This window comes from Amblyomma maculatum, chromosome 11 (assembly GCF_055883805.1).
Source record: "Amblyomma maculatum isolate TAMU_Amacu chromosome 11, ASM5588380v1, whole genome shotgun sequence".
Lineage (NCBI taxonomy): Eukaryota > Metazoa > Arthropoda > Arachnida > Ixodida > Ixodidae > Amblyomma > Amblyomma maculatum.
In genome coordinates, this window is record NC_139354.1 from 57854107 (window position 1) to 57878765 (window position 24659).

General features: G+C 45.4%; 1 protein-coding gene across 1 annotated transcript; it reads right to left on the reverse strand.

Annotated features, from left to right (window-relative positions):
- Positions 1-4472: 4472 nt before the first annotated feature.
- LOC146173858 (uncharacterized) lies at positions 4473-18531 on the reverse strand. Its single transcript, XM_084583416.1, has 4 exons — positions 18432-18531; positions 16468-16776; positions 10748-11110; positions 4473-6430 (listed from the first exon to the last, which is right to left on the reverse strand). Exons 1-4 carry the CDS (start codon positions 18462-18464, stop codon positions 4775-4777), a joined length of 2361 nt encoding a protein of 786 aa, XP_084439542.1. The 5' UTR covers positions 18465-18531; the 3' UTR covers positions 4473-4774.
- Positions 18532-24659: the final 6128 nt, after the last annotated feature.

Genomic DNA, 24659 nt, shown 5'->3' on the forward strand with positions numbered 1-24659 from the left:
TACAGCTGTCTACTTTGATTGGGATGTTTAGCTTCTTTCTATCACACCTCTTCCCCTGCTCCATCAGCTTCTGCAACTGCGTCTATTTCTATATGCTTTGTGGTGCGGCGTTCGAGAAAGCGCCCAATGAAAAGCGCCGCACGGACGCCTGGGCCGAACGCCCGGCGGGGCCAGTCAGCTTCGTATGTGCGTGAATCTCCTGGTGACGTCATCAAGTCATGACCGAATGTGATGTGATTATCACTTACGGTTATTAGACATGACCGGGTGTGACGTTACGGCCAATGACGTCACCATGTGATGGCGTCAGTCAATCATCTGTCATTACTCATGACTTTAGTCATGACTAATAACTAATTAGAAGTAGGTAATGACTAGTTAATCATTAGTTATTACTGGTTAGTGACTAGTTAGCCATTATTACTGGTCAGTGAAATATCCTGATTGGGTAACTAATTAACTAAGTCAACCCAGACTCACTTTGGGTACTACCAAACCTCTAATTAGTTATGCGATTACTCGTCTAAGTACAATTGGTTGTTTGAAATTCGTGGCTTGTGACGTCACACCTCGATCGGCCAACTGAAAAGCAGGAAAAGTGGGACATTCCTGCTGACAACGATGAGCCAATAAGGACTTCCGCTTTAAAAAGCAGACACCCTTGCACACCAAGCCCCTAACACGAGTGCCTCACCCACAAGTCTCCCGCTCTGCTCTCCCAACCCTGGCATCTGTTGTAAGAAAAATTGCACATGCCCTGATTCTCCGCGCATTGATACCCCCTCCTTCATAACATAACGAGAATGGAGATGTTCCTTACAAGGATTATGGCTTGGGCGGCCCTTACCCCCGTCGGGGACATGCCGATGTGATCCTCAAGGAGATGCAGTGATGAGCACATGCCCTAACTGTCTAAGCCGCCACCTTTATGGACATGCCCAGAAATGTAGCCATCAAGTATAAGACGAGTACAAGAGGTTGGACCGTCGGCTACAATGGAGCAAAATCTGCCCTTGTGGCTAATGGACGACATTAAGAGCCGGAGCTTGCTCCGATTTCTTGAAGAGATAATTTACACAAACTGTATTAATTTAAAGACAGCCCCATTCTATGCCACATGGCAAGTCTTAAAAAAAATATGTGTTTGCAGTCATCGGAGTAATGAAAGCGATAAGACATTGCAAAGCGCATGTATTGGCTGTGATATGAGGTCGCTTTCCTGGCGGATCGGATCGGTAATGACGGTGGCATGGCAGTGAGCAACATGGTTAACTCGCCTGCCGGCATTCGGGCGGGCTGTTGTCGAGCACAATAAACTGCAGAAGCCGGCGGTTCAGGCAGATTCGACACAATCTAGGGAAGTTTGAAAGCCGTGCTCACCCACCACCTCTTGGATAGGTTGGCTGGCCATGTGTGTACGCTAAAATATTTGCGCTCAAGAATAGGACGTGCATCGCAGGTGAAGTGCCCACGGTGACCGCATAACTGTCGGTGTCGACGGCAGTTTGGCCGCCTGCTTGCAAGACGCAGTGCCGTCCGTACTGCGGCACACGAATGCGGCGCTTATTATAAAATACATGATTGGGTGGAGGGAAGTGACATTTTGGTATATATCTTCATATGCGTTTCGATCAGTATTGTACCCTTTACAGGCAATAAGCAACTAATTGCAATTACCCAGTCTCGGATGTGACTTATTGCAGTTGTCAACTACAGCCCCAGGAAAGTAACAGAACAGTCAACAAAAATAATCGATAAGTTTTGCGTTGCTTTTCTTTGATGTTTATCGCCATGTAGCACAAGCTCGCTCAAACTTTAATGAACTAATGCGGCTTGTTTGAGTTGTTCTACATATTGGTAATTTTCAGCAGCAGTTTTTCGAGGTCGTCGTCACTGATTTTACAACATTTCCTCGGGAAGGCATCGGCAGTTATAGTTAACACTCTCTGAATGTAAGCACTAGAGAGTAGGGGGGTGGTATACCGTATACAAACACCTTGCGCACCCGCTCGTATAGTGGCGCAATTCTTCCATGTCACTTTCTGCGTCCTCTATGAAGCGCAGCGGCTCTGTTGGCGCTGTAAAAGGTAGCTGTAGATAATGCCGCTGAAGAGATGATAAAATTGCCTGCAGATGTTTTCTTGAGAACACCAGAGGCGGCTTCTGGCGGTCCGGTTCAGTTCCTCGGCTAGAAGCAGGTGAATAAAAAAAGGAAACAGTGCAAAAACAGTTCAAAGAGAGGAAGGAACAACACAGCGTCTGTGTTGTTTGTTCCTCTCTCCGTTTTGTTTTTGTGATGTTGTTCCCCCTTTTAACCATGTTAAACCAATTAGCTCGCGACAACACCCGCGTGGAAGCAGGTGGAGCTCCTGTTGCCACCCAATTCCCTTGACTTTAAATGGAGGAATCGCAGCAGATACCAGCACAAGTTTGCGTTTCTTTAACAGTAGACCAAACAAGTAGCGTAGGCATAAAGAAAAAAAATACGTGTTTAGGTTCTTCAATTTAAGAACTATTTTAGGTTCTTTGTACTGTTTTGTGGCGGAACAATCTGGCGCAATCGCATCGTTACGGACGCTTCGCTGCCTGTTGGCCGTTTTGCAAATAAATAAATGATTACCGCCAATCAACTACAAAAAGAAGTTGAGTTACCTGAAACGTTACTGTATAAAAGAAAAGCAATCAGCCGGTTAGGAAATTACACAAAAATAAAAATAATTACAAGTAATCAATCACGTACAAGTCTGGTTTCAATACATCGTAACGTCCGCCATGTTGAAATGTCGGGGGAACATTAACCACCTGCTAGATGACGCGAAGAGCTGCCTGATTCTGTGCATGTAGACTTGTAACGATTCGCAAGGGCAACTGTAAAATACTGACACAAAACTAAAGAGCTTGTAATGATATTGCATTTTTAGCAGAATGTTGCTTACGGTGGAAAGTATACAACAGTTTCATCTTACCTGTACTATAGTCTATGGGGCTGAAACGTGGAGGCTAACGAAAAGAGTTCTACGTAAGTTGAGGACCATTCACAGAGGGCTATGGAACGAAATATGGCAGGGGTAACATTAAGAGATAGGAAGCGCGCAGAGCGGGTCAGAGAAATAACTCGAGTGAATGACATTCTAGTAGAAATAAAGAAGAAATGGGCATGGGCCGGACATATAGTACGAAGAGAATAATCGACTGTCACAAATTGGGTTCCAAGGGAAGGAAAGCATTGCAGGGGGCGGAAGAAAGTTAGGTAGGCGGATGAGGTTAAGAAGTTCGCTGAGGTAAAGTGGATGCAGGTAGCACAGGATCGGGTTAATTAGAGGAGTGCGGGAGAGGCCTTCGACCTGTATTGGGTATAGCACGGCTGATGATGATGACGATGCTTACGGATCCTATGAAGTTCGCTGAACTCTTTGACGCGCCATTCGGTCTTCCGCGCAGAGTGTACCACTCGTCATAGCTGCGTCGAGATGTCAGTGTGAGTCTGGGGGTCCCGGTCGCCGGGATTGCAGAATTGGTGGATGGCGGGATTGCAGAATTGCAGGCTCGGCGCTGGCTGTATTAGCGGCACCGCCGCCTAAGTACTCGCTCTTTTCCCCTTCCTGGTACAGATGTATTTCCGGCACGGAGCTTTGTACAGTGCATAGTCTTTGAATGCATTGCAGTTGTCATTTTCGTTGAGAACTTTACCAGTGCTGCGACAGCAGATAAAAAGAGAATAAAGGACAAACACTTAACTTCCTTCTCTCTTTGTCCCCTGTTGCAGTTCTGGTAAAGTTAACGAAGATGTACCAACTAGCTAAAATTTCCGTTTTGTTCATTTTTGTTGCCAATGGGCGCTTGTTGTGTCCCTCTAGTTTTCTTTGAACGAGTCTTTCGCGCAGTCCTTGCGTGTAGTCAATTTTGGAGGAGCACTTATACGTTAGTTTAACTGTATGTGATGCGGCTCTCCAAAGGGATGTCTGGGCTTCTGATGTTCAGAAGGAGCGCCTGGTTGAGCTGCAGCCATTGAGCGCTGAACTTTACAGACATTTTTTTTTTGTAAAGAACTTTAAGTGATCGTTCCCGCGGCATCCATTTGTCTCGTATGCACGTTTGCGGAAGAAAAGACGGAGACAAAGACAGAGGGAAGGAAGGCAGTGACTTCAGTGCTGTTTGTGTGTTCTCTTCGAGCTTCTCCTTTCCCAACTATATAATTAGTCGATTCATTTCCCCAGCTTTTGATTAGCTGACGGAAACCTCACTTTCCTTTCGATAAGCATTGATTGTTGAGAAGAATCTTATTAGTTGCTGTCCCTGTCAAGGGCGGAGACAGAATGCTTAAGTGCTCTGGGTTAAACCAGGGCTGATTTCGTCTAACCATTGGTTCATTCATGTTGTAAATAGTTTTATCCTTGCTTGGTTTTTCATGTGTTATTTATTTCTTAAATACATAGTTCGAGTAATGAGAGTTTGAGAGTCCGAACCATCAATACATCAAGAGCCAGATTCCACCACCACCACCCGAAGGGAAACTCATCTGTTGCCCTGAAAAAGTTCAGTGAATACACCATTTAGATGAAGCATGATCCTTTTATTGATGAACCTGTGATGTGTGGCTATGGGCTATGCGAGTGCTAAAGACAATGCAATAAAATTGTGGGGGTGGAAGGATGAGAGACTGAAATGAAAAAAAAAAAAAAAGACCAGAAGTATAAAACATCTAGCGGTCAGTAGCTTAAAATGAAAACGCGTGCAGCTATAGATTCACAATCGGAAGCATTCTGCTGGGAAATCACATAATGCAAGTCAAGGAGCTGAGCGGAGAACGTATGCGATTCAGATATCGACGAATCTCTGCACGAATGTCATTGATAAAATTTCGAAATTGGGCAGGCCAAGGACCCTGTCTGTCACCTTGGGGTGCTTCCTTGAACAGGCAAGCTAGGGTTAGCAACTCATCTTCGGCTGTTCTGATAGCGCCTGTTATCATCACTTCAAGCTCGTCTTTCTCGAAGCCTGTAGCTTTATAGATGATATCATCCCTCGCGTCGCATTTCATGATTTGCTTAAAGGCGAACATAACACCTCTGGTGACTTTCTTTCCTGTTACGAAATCGCCGGCCCACGACGCGACAATCCTGTTGATCTGCACAGACCGCCAAAGAGAGAAGTCGTGAAGTTCTAGATTTCCATGGAAGCTTTGGACTCTTAGCTTGGACACGCTATAGTTTTCCATTAGTCCCCGTTTTATACATTCCGTCAGCACACATTCAAGGTCTTCATTTTCCTGTATGATTGTTATCTTGGTGACGCTAGAATTACTTCTGAGAAAGCGCTCGAATGCCTTCGCTGTAGCTTCTTCCAGGCACCACCTGTCCACTTTCAGTGACCTAACTGACGTCGATCGCGACAGTCCCTGGAGAATGAGCAAGCAGACGCCGGCATTGGCCATCATTCCGAGTTCGACTTTTCTCAGCACTGTGCTGTAACGAAGGAACCACGACAATGACATGGCAGCTGTGTGATTGATCGAACCTAAGTCTGTCAAGGAGAGCGTCGTCAGACAGCTTGTGACGTGCATCAAACCATCGAAGAGAGCTTCAAACCGTCGAACGCGTGGACTCCGGAGGTTGAGTTCGTGAAAGGCGGTGCCCTTTTGCAGCGCAACTGATACCACCTCTGCCTGAACTTCCGTAAAGACGCAGGACACACGACTGCACAAATTGTTCACGAGGAGTTGATTGAACAGCCAGTGCTGTTGATCATCGTCGCCCGAGAGGGCGCCCAGACGTACCTCGCTCAAAGTAGAATTTTGAGACAGAGCTCGCACGAAGGCCAGGGCGTCGGTGAAGGAGAATTCGCAACACTCGAGGTCAAGCGTGCGCAGGGTTTCGTTCTTTTCGATCGCCTCGCTTAGTGCAATGACAGCGCTGCTGCCCAGACGCGAGTTTCGGAGGCGAACGGACTGCAGGGAGCGACTGTTTTTGACCACAGAACCCAGGTGGTTCCAGGCCTCGCTTGTAGACCGCAACCACTTCATGTCCAGGCTGAGTGTGAGACGCCGCAGTGTGGTGTTTGCGGCCAAGGCCGAAGCTAGGATGTCTAGGGAGGCCACAGCTGTCGACCAGCGTCCGAGCTCCAATTCGTACAATCGTCGGTTGTCCCCGAGTCTCTGGAATAGCTGGGTCAGGTTACCAAAGACCTCTAGTCGCAGTGTGCGAAAAGACGTTGCCGCGAGTCTCGAGATAAGATCTCTGCGCCTTATCGGGTCGAGAAATTTGCCCTGCAGTTCAAAATCCCGAGGCCTCCGGTACTCCTGCATCCGCCGGACTAGTTTGGCCAGAACGAGCACCGTCATGCTTACGTTGCGAAGAGCAAGCGATTCGAGGTTCTGGTTGGTCGTTATCAGCGAAGACAGGTACAAACTGTCGGCGTCCGCCAGCGTCATCTGGAAACAAAATAGATAAATCTCAGTCGTCAAAGCGCCATATGTAACCTGCACAACTGCGACGAAGGCGGATTTTCGTTGATCGTTTTTCTTCGGGAGTTGTTTACTGTGCTGCAATAAGCGCCTAATTTTCCTATAACGAAAGTGTGCCAAAGCTTTGTGATTTGCATTGAAATGCTTATTGCCAACAATCTGTAGTTATGTGCTGAATTGGAGAGTGGTTACCGTACTGTAGGACTACCACCAATTACTACAACAAAATGTTGCACTTGAGTTAGCTTGATTTTGCTTTTATGCATATGCCCACCTGGGCATTTCAGATGAAAAAAAAAAAAAACACAACTATACATAGCTTGTTTGCGTCTTCCCAGTTACACCGATATTTTGTTTCAGTCGAATGTCATTTCGATGTTATTAATGTTCTTTTTTCCATCGTTCTAGCAGTGTTACGTCCAAATGCTAAAATATCTTTCAATAAACATTTGAATGTAAATCTAAAATGTATGCAACAAAATTGTAGCATTCTTGAAAATTATAAAGCAACCCTGTATGTGAGCCCTTAACTCGTAATTGTTCTCGACATGAATGCTTTGCAAAGAGGAACAATGAGGGCGGTGCACTTGAGATTCTAAATACATATCATACAGCTATCATAAGCTTTTATGTACAGCCTTTATCAAAAGTTTACAGTCCAGGGGGTCTACTTTTGAGCGATACCACGTGGCTCGTAATGCATTCCCCGGTTTCCATATACTTGCTGAAGACAAGAAGTTTTTTCGTCCTACCCTCTCCAATTGCTAAGACTTCCATGATTATTACAGAAGTAATATTATACGGCTTAAAAGTAAACCCTCTGGGCTGTAAACTTCTGATAAAGGCTTCTGATCACTGATCACTGAGGGGTGTTCCATGAGTGATAGCGGCAAATGAATAATAAACAAAGCTTTGTAACAAAAAAAATTACACGGTCTCTTAAGACATCCTTCAAGAGGTGAACGGCGAAAGTCTAGTAGTAGTATTAATAGTCATTAGTAACAGTAGTAGCAGTAGTAATAGTAATAATAGTAGTAGTAATAGTAATAGCAGTAGTAGTAGTATTAGTTGTAGCAGTAGTAGTAATAGTAATAATAGTTGTAATAGTAGTAGTAATAGTTGTAGTAGTAGTAGTAGTAGTCATTGCAAGTCATTAGTATTATTTAGAAGTCATTAGTAGGTCAATTTAGTCATTAATACTCTCTGCGAAGCATTTTTAGTGATTTCTAGTCTTTAGTGCTGGCTATTCATCATTTCTATATTCCGTTTCATACATCAGGTGCAACGCAGCGAAAGCTACGCAAGTAGTCCGCAAGAAAAAAAAACAGGAGGCGTATCACTACGCGCTCGTTCTGTAGGCGAGTGGTTCCTGCCGAAACGGGCTCTATTCCGAGCATACACGTTTGCAATAACATGCTTCGCATGCTTAGACATCTTCACAAAGCGGATCTTTTAGAAAAATGCGCACCAAAGAACCATTTTCTCAAAAAGAGATGCGCAGCGCGGAGGGCACAGCCAGCGCCATCTGGTGGCACAGCTGGCAAGGTTGCGGGGCAACGAAACGCGGCACGAACAAAAACGACATAAAAAAACATACAAATTAGCCAAATCCGACCTTTTCTCACCCAAAAAGGTGCTTTTTATGAAGTTAATGGCAAATGTAAAATGTATTAAGCTTGCAGACAAAGCAACTATTATTCTTTCTCGTCAAGAGCAGGCACTATTTTTTATCGCGGATGCGGAGAGCGCAAACAAGAGCTGTAACTTTGGTAGTGTTGCACTTGATGTATGAAACGGAGTATAGTCAGTTGCGTTCCGTTGAACGCATAAATGTTAGGCGGTGTTCTATAATTGGTTTACAGGAAGGGAAAAGCGCAGTATCTGTCACAATTCCTGCTGACACATCTCGCAAACGAATCTCGCCGACGCGAGATTTTCATCATGGGCCTAGAAAGGCTTTCGCCTTGATAATGGGGTTGTGCGGGCCTTCTATGGCAGGCATCGTTTAGTTGCAGATTTAGTTGCAGAGAAAAGTGTTATTAAAAAAAAATTATGTTTACTAGAAGAAAAAGTGGAAAAGTGCTGGAACTCTGTGCTTGAAATATTTACGCTTGTTTTGTAGTTATGTTTTGTAGTTAAAAATTATTCTAACGTAAAGAACATATTCAAGGAACATTTCTTTGTAACATTAAAATAATGCTTATAATACAACAAACATTATGTAACATTATAATAAAATTCAAAAGTCAACATAAGTATATGATTCATTTTGGATGTTATAGTAATGTTTAACGTTAGATATTACATAGGTAAATTACAAAGACACATTTGTAATGTGCTAATATTCTGTTCTACCTGGGTTGTCTTGCTGGCGTTTGGGGCACACTGGCTTGAGTTGGGGTGTAGTATATATAAGCTTTTGTATGCTTCGTATCACGTGGCTTTGCTGCTTTGCTGTTGTAATGGGAAAGGGTAGTGCCACTTGGATGCGCAAGCGCAAAAAGAAAACACGGGTGTCATCCCTACTAAAAACCAAATGTTCTACGGGGCAATAACCTTATAAAATCTCATCTAATCGCATAGACTCTCATACGGCGCACATCATTATCATAAAATATCGTACATAATTTGTGATAATGTACAAGAAACTGAGACCTTATGCAATTATGTGCGACCTGTATGTGATTTCTTATGTGAATTGAGTGAGATTGTGTGAGAAATAGTGAGGTTATAACCTCACTTTTTCTCACAAGAAGGCACAGAAGAAGGCATGGTTCTCAGGTGGCGATATCTGCATGTTATTTGAACTGCGTTCCTAAATTTGTGCTTTATGTCCCGCCGATGAGGCTCTAAAAGCCACGTAATCGTGGATGATCCATTGTTTGCTTGTGAACGTTTGCCGGTTCCGTGGTACGTTTTAGTAGCAAGCAATTGTGAGACTTGCAAACTCTCGGGAGACAGCTACGCTATGTAGGAGCCTTTTCGCGTATAGTTCGGGCCTAGACCATTTAGGCACCATGGACTTCGACTGACGGCTTTGACGTGGCAGATCAGGACACCGCGTACACAGTCTCCGGGTGCAAAAGCTAGCTTTTCACAATGTACAGGCTCGTCCGCTCTTAAAGGGAACATGCGAACCCGCGGCCAGCATCGAAGCATAGCACCGCTGGAGTAGATAGATTTTGAGGTCGTGCTTTGAATGATCTCACTTTCAAGAGTTGACGGAAGTGGCCGACGACAAGCGGAGCAGCAAAATACCAAGGTTTCTGCTGTGGTTTCTCATCTTAATGATGGCGGCCACTATGACGCCAGTGAAAGCTATTCTTAGAGCCAGCTTATAATTTGTCCATGGCAAATGATCTTGAACCTAGTGTGACGTTGCATACCGTCACTTTTTTTAAATAGCTGTGGAAGCATTGTCAGTCATTTGTATTAGCACAGACTGCCACATTATTATTTATTAAGCTTGCGTCCGTATTTGGAGGCGCATTTTTCTCTGAAGAACATAAATTGGTTTGGCAGAAAGTGAAGTGGAACTCAAGAGACTTCTGATGCGCGTACAAGAAGAGAGCGAGAAGCTTGGGCTTAAACTGGACATTAAAAAGACACAGATCATGGCGTCTTGCCCTATCAAGTCCTGGAGCATCAATGGACAAGAAGTGGAAGCTGTGACAGATTTTCTCTTCTTGGGCTCCAAGATTACCTCGGAAGGATACTGCAGCCATGAAATTAGGAGACGCCTGCTTCTGGGAAAGAGAGCAATGGTTAGCCTTGACCGCCTAGTAAAGAGCAGAGACATTAGTCTGCCAACCAAGATCCATATAACTCGTGCTATGGTCTTTCCATTTGTGATGTATGGATGCGAGAGTTGGACTGTGAAAAAGGCTGACCACCGAAGAATTGACGCGTTTGATTGTGGTGCTGGCGAAGGCTCTTGAGAGTTCCTTGGACTGCCAGAAGATCAAATCAGTCGATATTGTCGACCATAAACCCTGACTGCTCATTGGAGGGTCAAATTCTAAAGTTAAAGCTCAGCTACTTTGGTCATCTGATGAGAAGAGAGGAGTCGCTGGAGAAAGATTTGATGTTGGGAAAGGTTGAGGGTCGCCGGAGAAGGGGTATACGCAGTGAACGCGATGGTTAGATGGCATCCTCGAGGCACTGCAGATAAAGTTATGTGATGTTAGGAAGATAGTGAGAGATCGGAAAGCGTGGTGTGACATGGTCCATAGGGTCACGAAGAGTCGGACACGACTAAACGACTGAACTGAACTAGTTGCTCACCTGGTCGAGTGTGACGTGGGTGAGCCGCTCGGTACCGTCCAGTGCTAGGACCAGCGGGCACACTTGGAAAGGGTACATGAGTCCATCAAGGCCTATGAAATCAACCGTGACTACATTCTTGTTAATCTCAAGATTCTTCATGAAGAGTAGTGGATGGAAGCGCGCCACCACCGACACATTCAGGCGGATTCCAGCGATGCAGTGGTGCTCGCGAAGTAGCCACAGCGTCAGCAGAAAGAGGAGATTGTCGTCGGGGCCTTCGGTCATCGTGGAACGCTTGAAGATCGTCCGGAAGTCCAGAGCGCCCTCGTGCAGCTCGATGAACTCCACGCCGAACGGATTGAATATCGTGTTCAGCTCCTCCTGCAAGAAGCGGTTTGGCTGGTTAGGTTTTTAGGGCTTAACGTCCCAAAGAGACTCTAGGCTCAGGTTCTTCTAAATTGCGATACGTTTTCACTACACGCAAGCAGTATTCGAGCGGGGTGCATTAGCACGTCATGCCTTGGTTTGGTTTATGGGGTTTAACGTCCCAAAGCGACTCAGGCTGTGAGAGACGCCGTAGTGGAGGACTCCGAAAATTTCGACCACTTGGGGTTGTCTAATGTGCACTGACATGACACGGTACACGGCTGCCTTGCTTTTCTACCCCCCCCCCCCCCCCGCTCTCATTTGAAAGCGGCGACCGCTGCCTAGGCCGAACCGGCGTCCTTGAGTTCAGTAGTATAACGCCCTAACACCGCGGCGGGGCCCTCCTGCAAGAAGCCTATTAAGGAGGCGCTCAGGCTTGTGAGGTCTGCAGAGAGCAGCCAAGCTGCTTCATTGGTTGAAAATTTCGCCACTGGTTGTCAGTCCATATGTTAATGTCACGTTATTGGTTTACAGTCAAAAACCAACAAGATGCGTAAGAGAAGTATCAGCGCCTAGTAAGCGCTTCTATAACAAGAGTTTTTCCATCTTCTATATCCTCTCTCAGTCGGGGAATGTTGCAGCGACCTACCGGCTGAAGCAGACGTCAACATAAAGTTGTTTTGTGTATATGACATGGAATATCGGTTGCCAACTTGAAGGACATGCGGAAAAGGTCTTCGTACTGTGGTTATAGATGTGCCTACCAATTTCTGGATGAATAAAGGAGGTTCTTGCAGAATGCGGTGCGACCCTGGAAAGCCCAGCGAAAACACAGCAGAAGTGGGGAACAATTCCGCCTTTATATTTTTCACAGTTTGGGTTATAAAAGGCTATAAGCTGAAGGTACGTACACCATTTGTCAAAAGTTTAAAGCCCAAAGAGATTGCGTCTCAGGCACACCTCATGGCTAATGCATTGCCTGTCTTAAAAAAAGTTCTAAAGACAAGAACGTATAGCTCCTATGTTCTCTAGAGAGTAGTATCTGGATGGTATAGAATAAAACCACCCTGTTCTAAACTTCCGCCAAAGGGTGTACAGTCCTAGCGCCCGACCTTCCACTACGTTTCATCATCACGCACACACGAACGCATGAAGTATACTGTATAGTGCTCAAAAGTAGAGAATCTACACGATTTTACAGAACTGTATGTTAGTGGTTTCCCGCAGTGCAGCGGCTGTTTTCGAGGCATGCATGAAGTGCCCCCCTTGAAATGATTCCCTCGGCACTTCTGTCAGGCGCGCTTTTCCACACAGAAAAAAAAAGTAATTACAGCGGTTCGCGTGGAATCTGCACTTTTGCGCAGATATTTGCTATGAAACGCGAATATCCCAATATGCATTCCTTGCTTGTATTTGAATTGAGATATATTAATTCGCGGCTGATTTATCAGCTTATGCTTCACAAGGCCTTTTGTTCGCCAGAAACATGAATCGCGCTTTAGCTAACAGTACACAGCTAAAGTATACTGTCTCATTCATAGGAACCGTTCGCGGTTTAATTAATTAATTAATTTTTATTTATTTGAAATACCCTAAAGGCCCAATAGGGCATTACATAGGGGGGGATGTGGAAGCAAATCAGGGTAGAACAAAAACAGATTAACAGATGATGTTATGGTGGTATGTGAGGGAAGTATATAACTAGTCATAGTAATCTTTATACAAAACTAGAAAAAAAAAATAGTCGAGCAAGCAATATTTGAACATAATAAGAGAACTGTAAAAAGATAAAAATGTGCAGCGATTTCAGCAAAAGGGAAAAACATGCACATCGCGCATGACAGACACTACAAAGCTGAAACTAAAACCAGAAAAAGATAACAAATGAAACATATGAGATCTCACTGACTCAGACATACAGATTACGCCGAAAGAATCAAGGAAAGGAAGCTCTATACAGGGAACGACAAAACCGCGCAAATTGACTACGATGCGTCTGAAGAAGCTAGCACTGCTGCTTGAAACTCTGATAAATCAGTCAAAACAGCGATATTTGACGCCAACTCATTCCATTCATTTATTGCTAAAGAGAGTGGTGAATATTGGTATTTTTTTGTTCGTGCGAACAGTGGGAGGATTTTGTTCGCATGGTCAAGCCGGGATGAGACGTGAAGAGTAGGAAGAAGATGGGAGCCAGCATATTTCGAATTGCTATAGTATAATGTGTGAAGAAATGATAATCTCGCAAACTTCCTTCTGAAAGCGAGCGATGGTAGGTTTAAAACTTCTTTAATTGATGATACGCTCTGAAATCTTGAGTAGGATGATGTAATGAATCTTGCTGCTTTATTCTGGACGGATTCAAGAAGATTCGAAAGGGAGTCCTGGTGAGGATGCCATATGACGGAAGCATATTCTAAGGTTGGCCTTATCAGTGTAGTGTAAGCTTGATGTCTTGTGGTAGAATTTGCGAGGTGTAAACGGCGCCTTAGCATGCCAAGTTTTCTGAAAGCTTTGCCGGTGATGAAGTCTATATGAGCATTCCAAGAGAGATTAAAATGCAAATGAACACCCAGATATTTTATAGAAGAAACAGAATCAACAGCTTTACCGTTGATTGTGTACACGCTAAGTAACGGCCCTGAAACAGACGAAAATCTTATATGTTTAGTTTTTTCTTCATTAATTTCCATTTGCCAAGTACGGCACCATTCAGTTAGCCTGTTTAGATCGGACTGGAGCGTATGTGCATCTTCCGCGTTAGATATTGTGTTATAGATTACGCAGTCGTCTGCAAAAAGGCGAATTGATGAGTCGATGTTACTTGCTATGTCATTTATGTAAATTAAAAAGAGCAAAGGCCAGAGAACTGTCCCTTGTGGGACACCTGATTTTACACGTGCAGGGTTAGAGATGCAATCATTTATCTTAACTGATTGGAAACGATTAGTCAAGAATTCAGCGATCCATTTGGCCGTGTTATCATCAAGCTGCAGATTTTTGGTTTTTAACAGTAGACATTTGTGAGGAACACGATCAAAGGCTTTTGAAAAATCGACAAAAATAGCGTCTGTGTCAAGGGACATATGTAGCGCATGATGTAGGTCAGTAACTAATTCAAATAACTGCGTTTGACATGATCTTTTGTACCGGAAACCATGCTGGTTTTCTAGAAGCAGATTATTTAAGTTTAAATGGTTCATAATGTGAGAGAACAAGATGTGTTCTAATAGTTTGGAGCATATTGATGTCAGGGAAATGGGTCTGTAGTTAGTAGGATCAGAACGAGCTCCCGCCTTATGTATAGGAATGATGTGAGCGATCTTCCAGTCGTCAGGGACGCATCCTGAGTCAAGTGACTGCTGAAATAGCAGCGACAAAAGAAATGCTGATTTATGGCATGTTAGTTTGAGAAGTTTGGAGGTGATGCCGTCGGGGCCAAGACTGGTGGAAAGGGGAAGTCGGTCAATCGCCCTTGCTACACCGTTTTCAGATATTACAATTGGGGGGAACTTAAACTGTGTACACGAAGGAGTGAGTACATGGGAACTGGTAAGTGGCATCTCGTCTGTGAACACTTGACGAAAGAGTTCACTAAACGTTTCAACGATAAATGGAGAGGAATAGGCACAACCATTCTCGTCCGTTAGGATAGGCGCAGTCTGGTCGGGTTTGGATATTTTCAGCCCGATATCGTGCAAGTACACGTGTGCGAAAAAGTGGATAGACCACGTTAACGGTGATAGAACGGCACGCCTGCGCCATCTGTCTCCACGCGTTGCCACTACCGGCAGACATTGCTTTTTCAACGCAGAAGCGGTAAAGGTGGCGCTCTTAGTCGCTCTGGTGTAAAGCCCCTCAATAAACTAAAAGTAGCGCCATCTCCTCTCTCCTCCTCCGGCGGCGCCGCTCCTCCTCTCGCATTTCGACCGTGGCTCCACCTACGCGGGGCGCGACCAGCGCGCGCGCTCTCCGAAGCATTCGATGAAGCCTTCATCGATGAAGCCTCCGGCCTATTCGATGAAGCCAGACCTTCCTCCCAGCAGCATTGCGATTCCCGGATGGTATTCTAAATAACCTCTTGCCATCCCGCTCAGTTGTGCTGCACCCGAATGCGCAGCAAGTCGGCATTTGAAACAAAAGACTTCAAAGGCCAGCGAAAAAGAGGTGCGAACCGCAGCAAAATACAGCAAAACACACGGCGATATGTGCCGCGCGCGCGCCGCCCGCCCCGCTGGAAAGGAGGAAGCCGCACGCCCAGCAAAAAAAAAAAAAAAAAGCGCGCGCGAGCACGTGACGGCGCTCGGCCAATGAGAGGGTCAAACGACGAAGGAGAGCGCCGGAGAGGAGGCGGGCGGCAAACTTCACATGTTGGCGCTACTTTTAGTCTATTGAGGGGTTTTACTCTGGTGGCACGCTGCCCGGGTGAGCGATACCGCGCGTAGCATAGAGCTTATCACTGCTGCTTGCTGCCCAGTGCGCTCGCGCTGATTTGTCCCGACACGGTAGGTGTGCTCGCAGCTGCCCGGCACCTGGCGCCATCTGACGCCCTCAAGGCAATCTGCTCATGCCCATGACTGTGTGCGGTTCGTTTTACAGTGTAAGTGCGCGGCATGCTTTCTAAAGTGACATCAATTATTTTAAGCTGTATAAAATAAATTGCTCTACCCGCACCGTCTTGCGACACAACGGGCTGTCTAATGTGACATAAGGTAGGATGGAGTCTAAAGACAGACTCCTCCCGCACCACTAATGTATCGCGGGTTATCTAAAGTGACACGCGGAATCCACCCTACAATTACAATTTATGAGCAATTAGATGGCCAGACGAGTGCATAAAGGTGTCAAGTGCAAGTATCCCCGTAAACCCTCCAGTAAACCCAGTAAAGCAAGTAAACTCTCCGCAAAATAAATATAAAATATGCATGGAATCTTTGACTGCTTAGAGGTGTGAAAAATAACGAGCAGTTTGAGAGGAAGAGAAACTGAAACGATCTCTGCTCATATCGCTGGGTAAGATATTTTCGATTAAGGAGTAGTCACTGCTAGTCACACGCCTGCAGAAACCTTTCTCAGAAGCAAACTCGCCACTCTCCGAGAATCGAACGCGGCGCCACCGCCTCTTCGGCACAAACGCTTTACGAATTGAACTGACCAGGACGGCTGACAAAATATAGCATGAGGCCGAATAGATAAACTCGAAGCTGGAACGACATTAATATAAGACATTCATGAAAATATACAAAGCTGAAGTAATTAAAAAGGCAGTAATTACTGATTAATGCCTATTCACATGAGTGCAGCTATATACGCGGCTTCAAAGAACGCTGTACAACTGTTGTAGTGCATTGCCAGTGAACTGGTGTCGTTACCGCTTTGCTCAGAGCCCAGCAACGGGAGTCGTCCCCTTCGCGCTGCGCGCATGGCTGGAGCAGCGACGGCATCCCCTGATTCCTCTTGCGTATGTCCCGGTCGGCCATCTCGATGGTATTAATTATCTTGTATGGGCTCTCGAACAGATCCGGGTCGTCCCGGTACAGCCCTCGGGCGAAGAGCAGCACATTGTCAGGCTCCGTATTCGGATCGATACCCAGATCGATTTGCGGATCCAGATCAGGGTCCGTATCTGGATCCGAATCGTGGTCTAAGTCCGGGTTCATGTCCGAGTGCATGTCAGGGACCTGAAAGAGCATGCATATATCTGTAAAGGCGCACTTGCGTCGTCAAGTGACAGCTTAACACAGCTTCGCAACCAAACAACTTAGTCACTTGTAAGAAAGTGAAAGAAGGCAATGAAATCACTGCTTGCAAATAGCATTCTGTTGATTCCGTTTCAGGTGTGCACTTCCCTGGCGGCTGTAAAGGGACCATGAGAAGAAATTTAAGTTAGCCTGTATTGACACAGTGTCAAATTGTATTGCCATCTAGGTTAGTACGTATACAGCTGCGACGAAAAATGATTAGCTCAAATAACTTCTGACCAGAGCAGAAAAATTGCGATATGAGGCTTTATCGTTACTGTGAAAGCCGACTGTGGAAGTTCCAGAAAACAGCATGACCAAAAGCTTGCTTGTGGAATGATAGTTTCTGAGTTGAGAGACTGTGGTTTGCTTTTTACAGTGCACATTCCGGCAATTCGTTCGGAAAGGAAACCTATGGTAAAGATACCGCTGCTCTCAAAGCCCCCCCCACCCCCCCCCCAAAAAAAAAAAAAGAACAAGCAAAAATACCGCAATGTGCATAGCCGCGTTGGCGCATATGATTCTGCTGACAAGGAATGATCGAGCTTTAATGTAAGATGCAGTATTTCGAATTGGCCATCGTGGGAATTGGCCGTTTTCTGCCGGCCACCCCCGTTTTAGGAAATGGAACGTGCTTGGCACTCTCGCTATCGGTGGGTGCGGCGACAACAGCGCCGCGTACCGCCATTTTTCTGCTTCGGTTACAAGCCACTTGCACTAATCTTTTTCTGTTGCAGGCGTGCATCCGATCTGGCGACTTGCACGTAGTCCCCTCTGCCGGTTTAGTGGGCCAAGCAGGTTACGGCTGCCAGGCTTTGCTCAATCGCAACGGCCAGCGGTCAGTATGGGTGTAGCCGGGACCGATAGCAAGGGGTGGCAAATCTCCGGGGAGGCGTCAGTGAATATTGCGTGAAGTCCTTATAAACTTTTGTCAGTCTTATTGCTGTATGTTATTTGCCCGTACACGATTTACTATGAGCCCTTGCCATATAAAAGAGAAAAGAGAATACAAAAGTGCACAGTATCAAAGCAGTTCGAACTCTCTTAATTCTGTAGTAAAATGCGTGACAGTTATTACATGCGATCGCACAGTGCACCAGAAATATTGAAAAAAAAAAAGAAAAAGCGCTGAATGAGTACTGCTATTGTAAGTGCTGAAAATAGCAGTGCTAAACTCAACAATAAATACCTGTCAGCCGTGCCAAATGAGCTCTAGAGCCAATTAATGGTTAAAAATATGAGAAAAATTCATTTTCCTGAATTGCCATAGGTATATACAAAGGGCGTGCATACTGATAGGTGGCGGATCGACTCAAACAATCAACGACCACAATTTAACCTCTGAACTCGTTTTAATTGGGGAAATGTCCACAATGAGTGCAATTCTGGTAGCCCACTTAATGGATATAATTTTTTAGCAATAATCTAATCACGTTCGAGCTTTCCTGGGCTTGTGCGTATGAACCTCCCACTAAGACAAGGTTAGTAATTTGAGCTTTTATTTGTTGACACAGTTTCTTGTCACGAAATAACGTAATGAGCCTTTACAACTATTAGCGAAGGACATAAATGAAGAGCAAGCTTAACGCGCTTACCGAGCTCGAGGGCGGTGGTGTGTCCTCGGCCATGCCCGATGGAAAACAAAAATGAACTTCCACTCTCCCGAGGCTACCACACGCACCTTGACGTCGCGGAAAAAAAAGGATGGGGGGGGGGGGGGGGGGGGGTAGGGTGAGGGTGTTTAACTTCCACCGCCACAAAACACCTAAAGAACATGCGCACGAGAGCACTATACTAATTTAGTTTGCTTCGCTGGGACTAAAATGTGGAACGGCACTTTGAAGTTGAAAGCAGAACGTTCCTCGCATGTAAGGGCAATGAACGTAGTTGTTCCAAAATGCCGGACCGTCTTTGCTTATGCGAGAGCGGTACGGTGATATGTCCTAACAACCGATAAGTACAGATCCATAATAAGCAGAATTTTATGTCTCGCCAGTTCTTTTTTCTTTTTGCGATAAAATACGTTGTTTTATATTGTGATTAAGTGGAGAGAACGACGTTGCCAAAGGATGAGCTCTCTGCTGTGCTGACGTTGCATAACTGATTCGCTGCCGCTATCAGCCGCGATAAATTTAAGGCGAAGATAAACTTTCGTTTTAACCCACCGAAGAAGCATACAGCAATCTCAAACAACTTGGAAGGAAATGCGCAAAGCTATAAACATTCTAGATAAGGATCGCCGCATACGTACTGTCAGTGAGGGTACAGCTTGGGGCGCAGTCATATCAAGAGACTGACGCCAACACACCTCAGCTGAAACATTTATGGAGGCGATATACAGCCTATCTTACCAAGATACTTTGCTGGGCGCTGTTTAAATTAATAACAGCATATCTTATTTGTGTTTAGAAAAAGTTTCATTAGACATTAGACATTCACATTAGACATTCACATGAGCGGCGACAAAGGACCAAAATAGGAAATGCACATGATTAAGAACAAAGGAAAGTGCACATAAAATACACCCTAACAACCAATACATCACAAATCAGTATGTACATACAGAATAAAATTTGGCTGTTCGTAATGATGATATATAAAATTTTGAATGGCAATGTACATGAAGGTAGAGACATTGTAGAATAATTTACCAAATAAAATAGATATAATTATATACAGCAATCGTATGCACAGTATGTATTTCCATGCTGCACTGAGACTACAGGAGACGAAAGGTTCAGTTCAGTCGTTCAGTCGTGTCCGACTCTTCGTGACCCTATGGACCATGTCACGCCACGCTTTCCGGTCTCTCACTACCTTCCTAACATCACATAACTTCATCTGCAGTGCCTCGAGGATGCCATCTAACCATCGCGTTCGCTGCCTACCCCTTCTCCGGCGACCCTCAACCTTTCCCAACATCAAATCTTTCTCCAGCGACTCCTCTCTTCTCATCAGATGACCAAAGTAGCTGAGCTTTAACTTTAGAATTTGACCCTCCAATGAGCAGTCAGCGTTTATGGTCGACAATATCGACTGATTTGATCTTCTGGCAGTCCAAGGAACTCTCAAGAGTCTTCGCCAGCACCACAATTCAAACGCGTCAATTCTTCGGCGGTCAGCCTTTTCACTGTCCAACTCTCGCATCCATACAGCACGAAGGGTTGGGTTGGCCTAAAGTTAAATCTGGACATTCTGTGCGTAGTGACACTATATGCAGTAGTCCAGATATTCTGAGCACTCTGAGCTTAATTATATCTTATGACTACTGTGCTATGATTTGCCTATGCGAGTCTCTCGTCAGATATGAACAATAACGCTTTTATATTCTTTTATCTTTTAATGTAAACCTCTTGTTCGAATAGGAAAAAAAAATAACTGATTCGCTTTTGTTTGAAAGTAACTTGATAACTTGGGTCAAAAGCAATTATTGCCATTTAAGTTTAGGAGGGAGGCTATGCATGCCTCACTGAGTTATAACATTTCAGTTTAGGTAACATAACAGTACTCTGATTTCTATTACTAAAGATTTCCAAGCACTCTCTAGAAACCCCTTTCAAATTATGCACAAAAAATTCCGGCCTCTGCTTGAAAGCAACCCGAAATATTGGGGAAAAAATTTTGGTCTATTGTTTACGCTACCATGCTCCATAATGTTGGTAGTACATATTTACGCTCAAAATGGCAAAATAAGTAGATGCATTGCACGCGCACCTTGAAGAGTAGCGCTGTGGACTCAAACGCCACCGAAAGTTCCGGTCGGTAAGGAGTTTGTTTTAATCTTCTTTCTTGAAACTTTGAAAGGACCGAGCACTGCACTTTAAGCGATTTTTGCTCAGTGCTACGGAAAGTATGCTGCCTAATCGGGCCGATTCCACAACGCTTTTTTTTTTTTAATCGCCGCAGAAAAGCTTTACCCACAATTTTTCGATGAGTGCCTGCGTTCGTTTTTATGTATTCCGGTGCTGAGCATGACGATCAGCGAGCGCGACGCCAATTTCACGTCGGCAAAATTGCTGTGCTGAAAACTAAAATAAAGCTCATTAGTCTGAGAGAAATTTTTTTTACAGATTAGCGTTCATTTCGGTTTGTAGATGCAAGACTGTTACGGCATAGGTACGTTCATACACGTCCTTGACAAAAGATGTAGTGCACGGTGATCACATCGGTAGCCGCGGGAACGTTAAATGTGGCTGGCGATGCGCCGCCGCTTTACCCCTTCCCTCTCCCCGCTCGTTAACCGGTCCCACGCAAGGGTGATAAAGGAAGGCGCACGCCGTCGCCTCGCGCTCTACGCTCCCGGACGACCCGCCGCTCGCTGCCTGCCCTCCCAGACGACGACCCCGCTGACTTCCCGCACCGCCATGGACGGACCCTTTCGGATGTGAGATAAAGGTGTTTCTTACACGGCCCGCTGTGTGTGTTTGTCTTGCGCATCCCTCGGGCAGAAAAATCGTCTTCAAAGAGGCTGGCTTCAATTTGTGGGTGATTCCTCTGCCCGAGGGATGCGCAAGAAAAACATACACAGCGGGCCGTGTAAGAAACATCTTTATCTCACTTCCGAAAGGGTCCGTCCATGGCGGTGCGGGAGGTCAGCGGGGTCGTCGTCTGGGAGGGCAGGCAGCGAGCGGCGGGTCGTCCGGGAGCGAAGAGCGCGAGGCGACGGCGTGCGCTTTCCTTTATCACCCTCGCGCGGGACCGGTTATCCCGGGAACGAGCGGGGAGAGGGAAGGGGTAAAGCGGTGGCGCATTGGTAGCCGCGGGAACTTTAAATGTGGCTGGCGCGGTCCCCACAACCTATCAGATCCCACAATCGCACACAAGGAGATTATTCACATTGTCACGAGAGCTGGTCGACGTCATTGGCTGGAGAGCATGCTTGAGGGGCGTTTGCCGTTGCGTTCCTGACTTGTATCAGACTATAGCAATAATGGGAAGACATCGTCATCATGGCGTAATCTAAGAATAGTTGTTAAAATGAGGGAGGGAGGAGGGAGTTTAGGTCCGCTAGCGAATGTTTCGAGTAGACAACTACTCCAAAGAAAAAGGTTGAAGTAGCTGATATGGCAATTGGGCAGTCAATCGGATCTACAACGTCGGGAAAGAAACAGGTGCAGGGACACATTCGAGTGGACGAAAATTAGGTTGTACTTCCTTCCTCCTTTTTTTTTTTTTTAGCGGGAATATGGTTGGGCATCTGTGCGCATTTTTGGTTTTGCTCCATTTCTACTATGCCCAGAAGAGACTTGCATGTGGTGTTTAAATGCTTTTGATGAATAATTTTCTTTCGGTTCCTTTTCTTGAAAGTCGATCATTTTGCATATTTTATACTAGTGATCTTGCTTCATTCCTAATAATTGGCAATTACTTTTGCCTCGGCCGTCAGATATCTGCCGGAAGTATTCATTAAGTCAACAAAATAAAAATGTCCTCGCCTTTCTGTAAACAGTTCAGCTATTAGCTCTTCCTTATATTCCTGTCACGCTCTCCGTCCTCCGGTGCTATCCTTTTTATTACTGGAACGTTGATGGCTGAATTGAGCGAATTGGCATTGTACAGAGTTGCGGCAAAGGTTGCACCATCCCTCGGCTTCGACCGAATGACACGATTACAGTTCTGCTTAATGCTATAGTACGACGAAGGATATGTTTGTACAAAAAGAAAGGCAAAATGAACGAAGTGCTGTTTCACAAATCACTGAAGTTTAATTAGAGGGAACATTTTGGTTGCACTGAGCGCTGACGTTTAAAAACTGCAGAAATAGTGTTTATAGTATGCTGCCGGCTAGAACAGCTGCGTTGTTGCTTCCGTATTAGTATGTATGCCCTGTGCTTGTGTTTTGCGGAATGGAATTCTACATAAAAACGGTGCCAAAGTGGGTGCCATTGGAGTTATCAAGGATTTGAACAAGGTGTGCATGTAACTCAGGCTGCAGCTCCTGCCTCTAAGATAATAAGGCGGGCGTGGAAAAGGGGCATTTTAAGGAACCGGAAGAGGTCTCTACAGTGCAGGTGACTTCATCCGGGTCATATTTATGGCTAACATTGCGAAACAAATAAAAAATGCTTTAAAAGATGCCTCCACATCATCGTTTTATTGTCATGCCAGTTGGTCATAAATCAGGAAGTCTAGAGCGACTGACGTCTGGGCTGCTATAGAAACCCATGAGTATGCAGCCAGTACTTTGGGGTGGCAGGTACTGCAAAACATTCCTGCTACCTCAGTCAGCCGAGTGGCCACGAGCTTGGTGAAGGCGCCATTGCCGCGACTGTGTTGTTGTTGTGCCGAATAATTTCAGTGACCAGCTTCGAAAGAAGCACTTGACTTCGGGCACTCTTTATACAACGCCCCGCTGATAGCTCATGCATGTCGTTGTCGCATGTTTTCCTTTTCCGTGGTCAAGGTGAATGGAGGGATGTCATATAGGTCCGGAGCTTCAACGAAGCGGTGCATGCTTGGTAGTGCGCCATCTTGTCGCTCTTGGCAGCAGGCGACGCAGCGCAGCCAGGATTCTGTGAACTGACCGAGCGCCTTGTCGTTTCCAACTGTCACACAAGGAAAACGCGCGCTTACTCGTAACAGGGGAATATTTCAAGATACCGTTGTGCATATGTTATGGGAGCGTTCGAAGCTATTGGTAGGTAGCAAAACGTACTTCTGAAGTTTGATCTGACCTCACGAGTAATTACAAAAATACAAGCCAGTTGAAGAAGGATTTACTATTACATTAATTTCGAAAATGCAGTTAGACAATATGAGAAATGTTGCGTTCAAAACATCTTTTCGAGGATTTGTCCACCAATTTCGCGTATAGAAAAGAAACAGCTGACAAGATCGCGACTGCAAAAACAAACTTTTTCGAGATTGGGTTCGCTAAATAGTTTGTGTGATCGTTCACGGCGTCGCCATCAAATGAATAGATTTTATCATTTTTTTCTCGAAAACCCAGGCAGGCTCCCAGTTCCCGAAAGCCTGGCATACTACACTTCCAAGAGGAGCGCCATTTCGCTAGCAGACGGACTACGACGACAGTACTACGGCAAGGATGTCCACGTCTGCACAGTCGAGCCGACAGTATACAGGTTGGCGCTGCAACCAGAAAGGATTTGGGAAATCGCTATTTTGGCCACGTTTTTCTGTTACTGAAGTGCATGGTGAATGCGTATTTAAGATGACTCCTCGCAGTCAGCCGACAGCAGATAATGTTTTGAAGATTTGCATAACGGGGAGGCTAAGGAAAAGGGTTCTACTTAAGTTGAGGACAACGCAGAGGGCTATGGAACGAAAAATGGTAGGGGTAACATTAAGAGATAGGAAGCGTGCAGAGTGGGTCAGAGAAATAACTCAAGTTACTAACATTCTAGTGGAAATCAAGAAGAAGAAATGGGCATGGGCTGGACATGTAGTGCGAAGAGAGGATAACCGATGGTCGCTTAGGGTAACAAACTGGATTCAGGGAAGGAAAGCGTAGCAGGGGGCGGCAGAAAGTTAGGTGGACGGATGAGGTTAAGAAGTTCGCAGGGGTGAAGTGGATGCAGCTAGCACAGAACCGGGTTAACTGGAGAAATATGGGAGAGACCTTCGCCCTGCAGTGGGTATAGTCAGGCTGATGATGATGATAACTACCCATTCCTGCTATTCTAACAATTCCTCTCACATGCGTCTAAACATTTCAGTAAGAACAAAGCTTGACGTTTTATTAACTCTTTCAGGTCCAGCGCCTTGCATTTACTGCGCACTCTTTAGGTACTGTGTGTTGAGCAGAGGCAGCTTGCATGCATAGTTTAATGTCTATATGTTCTCAGTAGCTTATGCTTTCCGAT

Coding starts and splice junctions, on each gene's coding strand:
- LOC146173858 (XM_084583416.1), bottom strand. CDS start 18,464: ATGGCCGAGGACACACCACCGCCCTCGAGCTCG. Junction 16,777..18,431: donor CACCACCGCCCTCGAGCTCG/GTAAGCGCGTTA, acceptor ATGCTCTTTCAG/GTCCCTGACATGCACTCGGA. Junction 11,111..16,467: donor GCTGGGCTCTGAGCAAAGCG/GTAACGACACCA, acceptor CGCTTCTTGCAG/GAGGAGCTGAACACGATATT.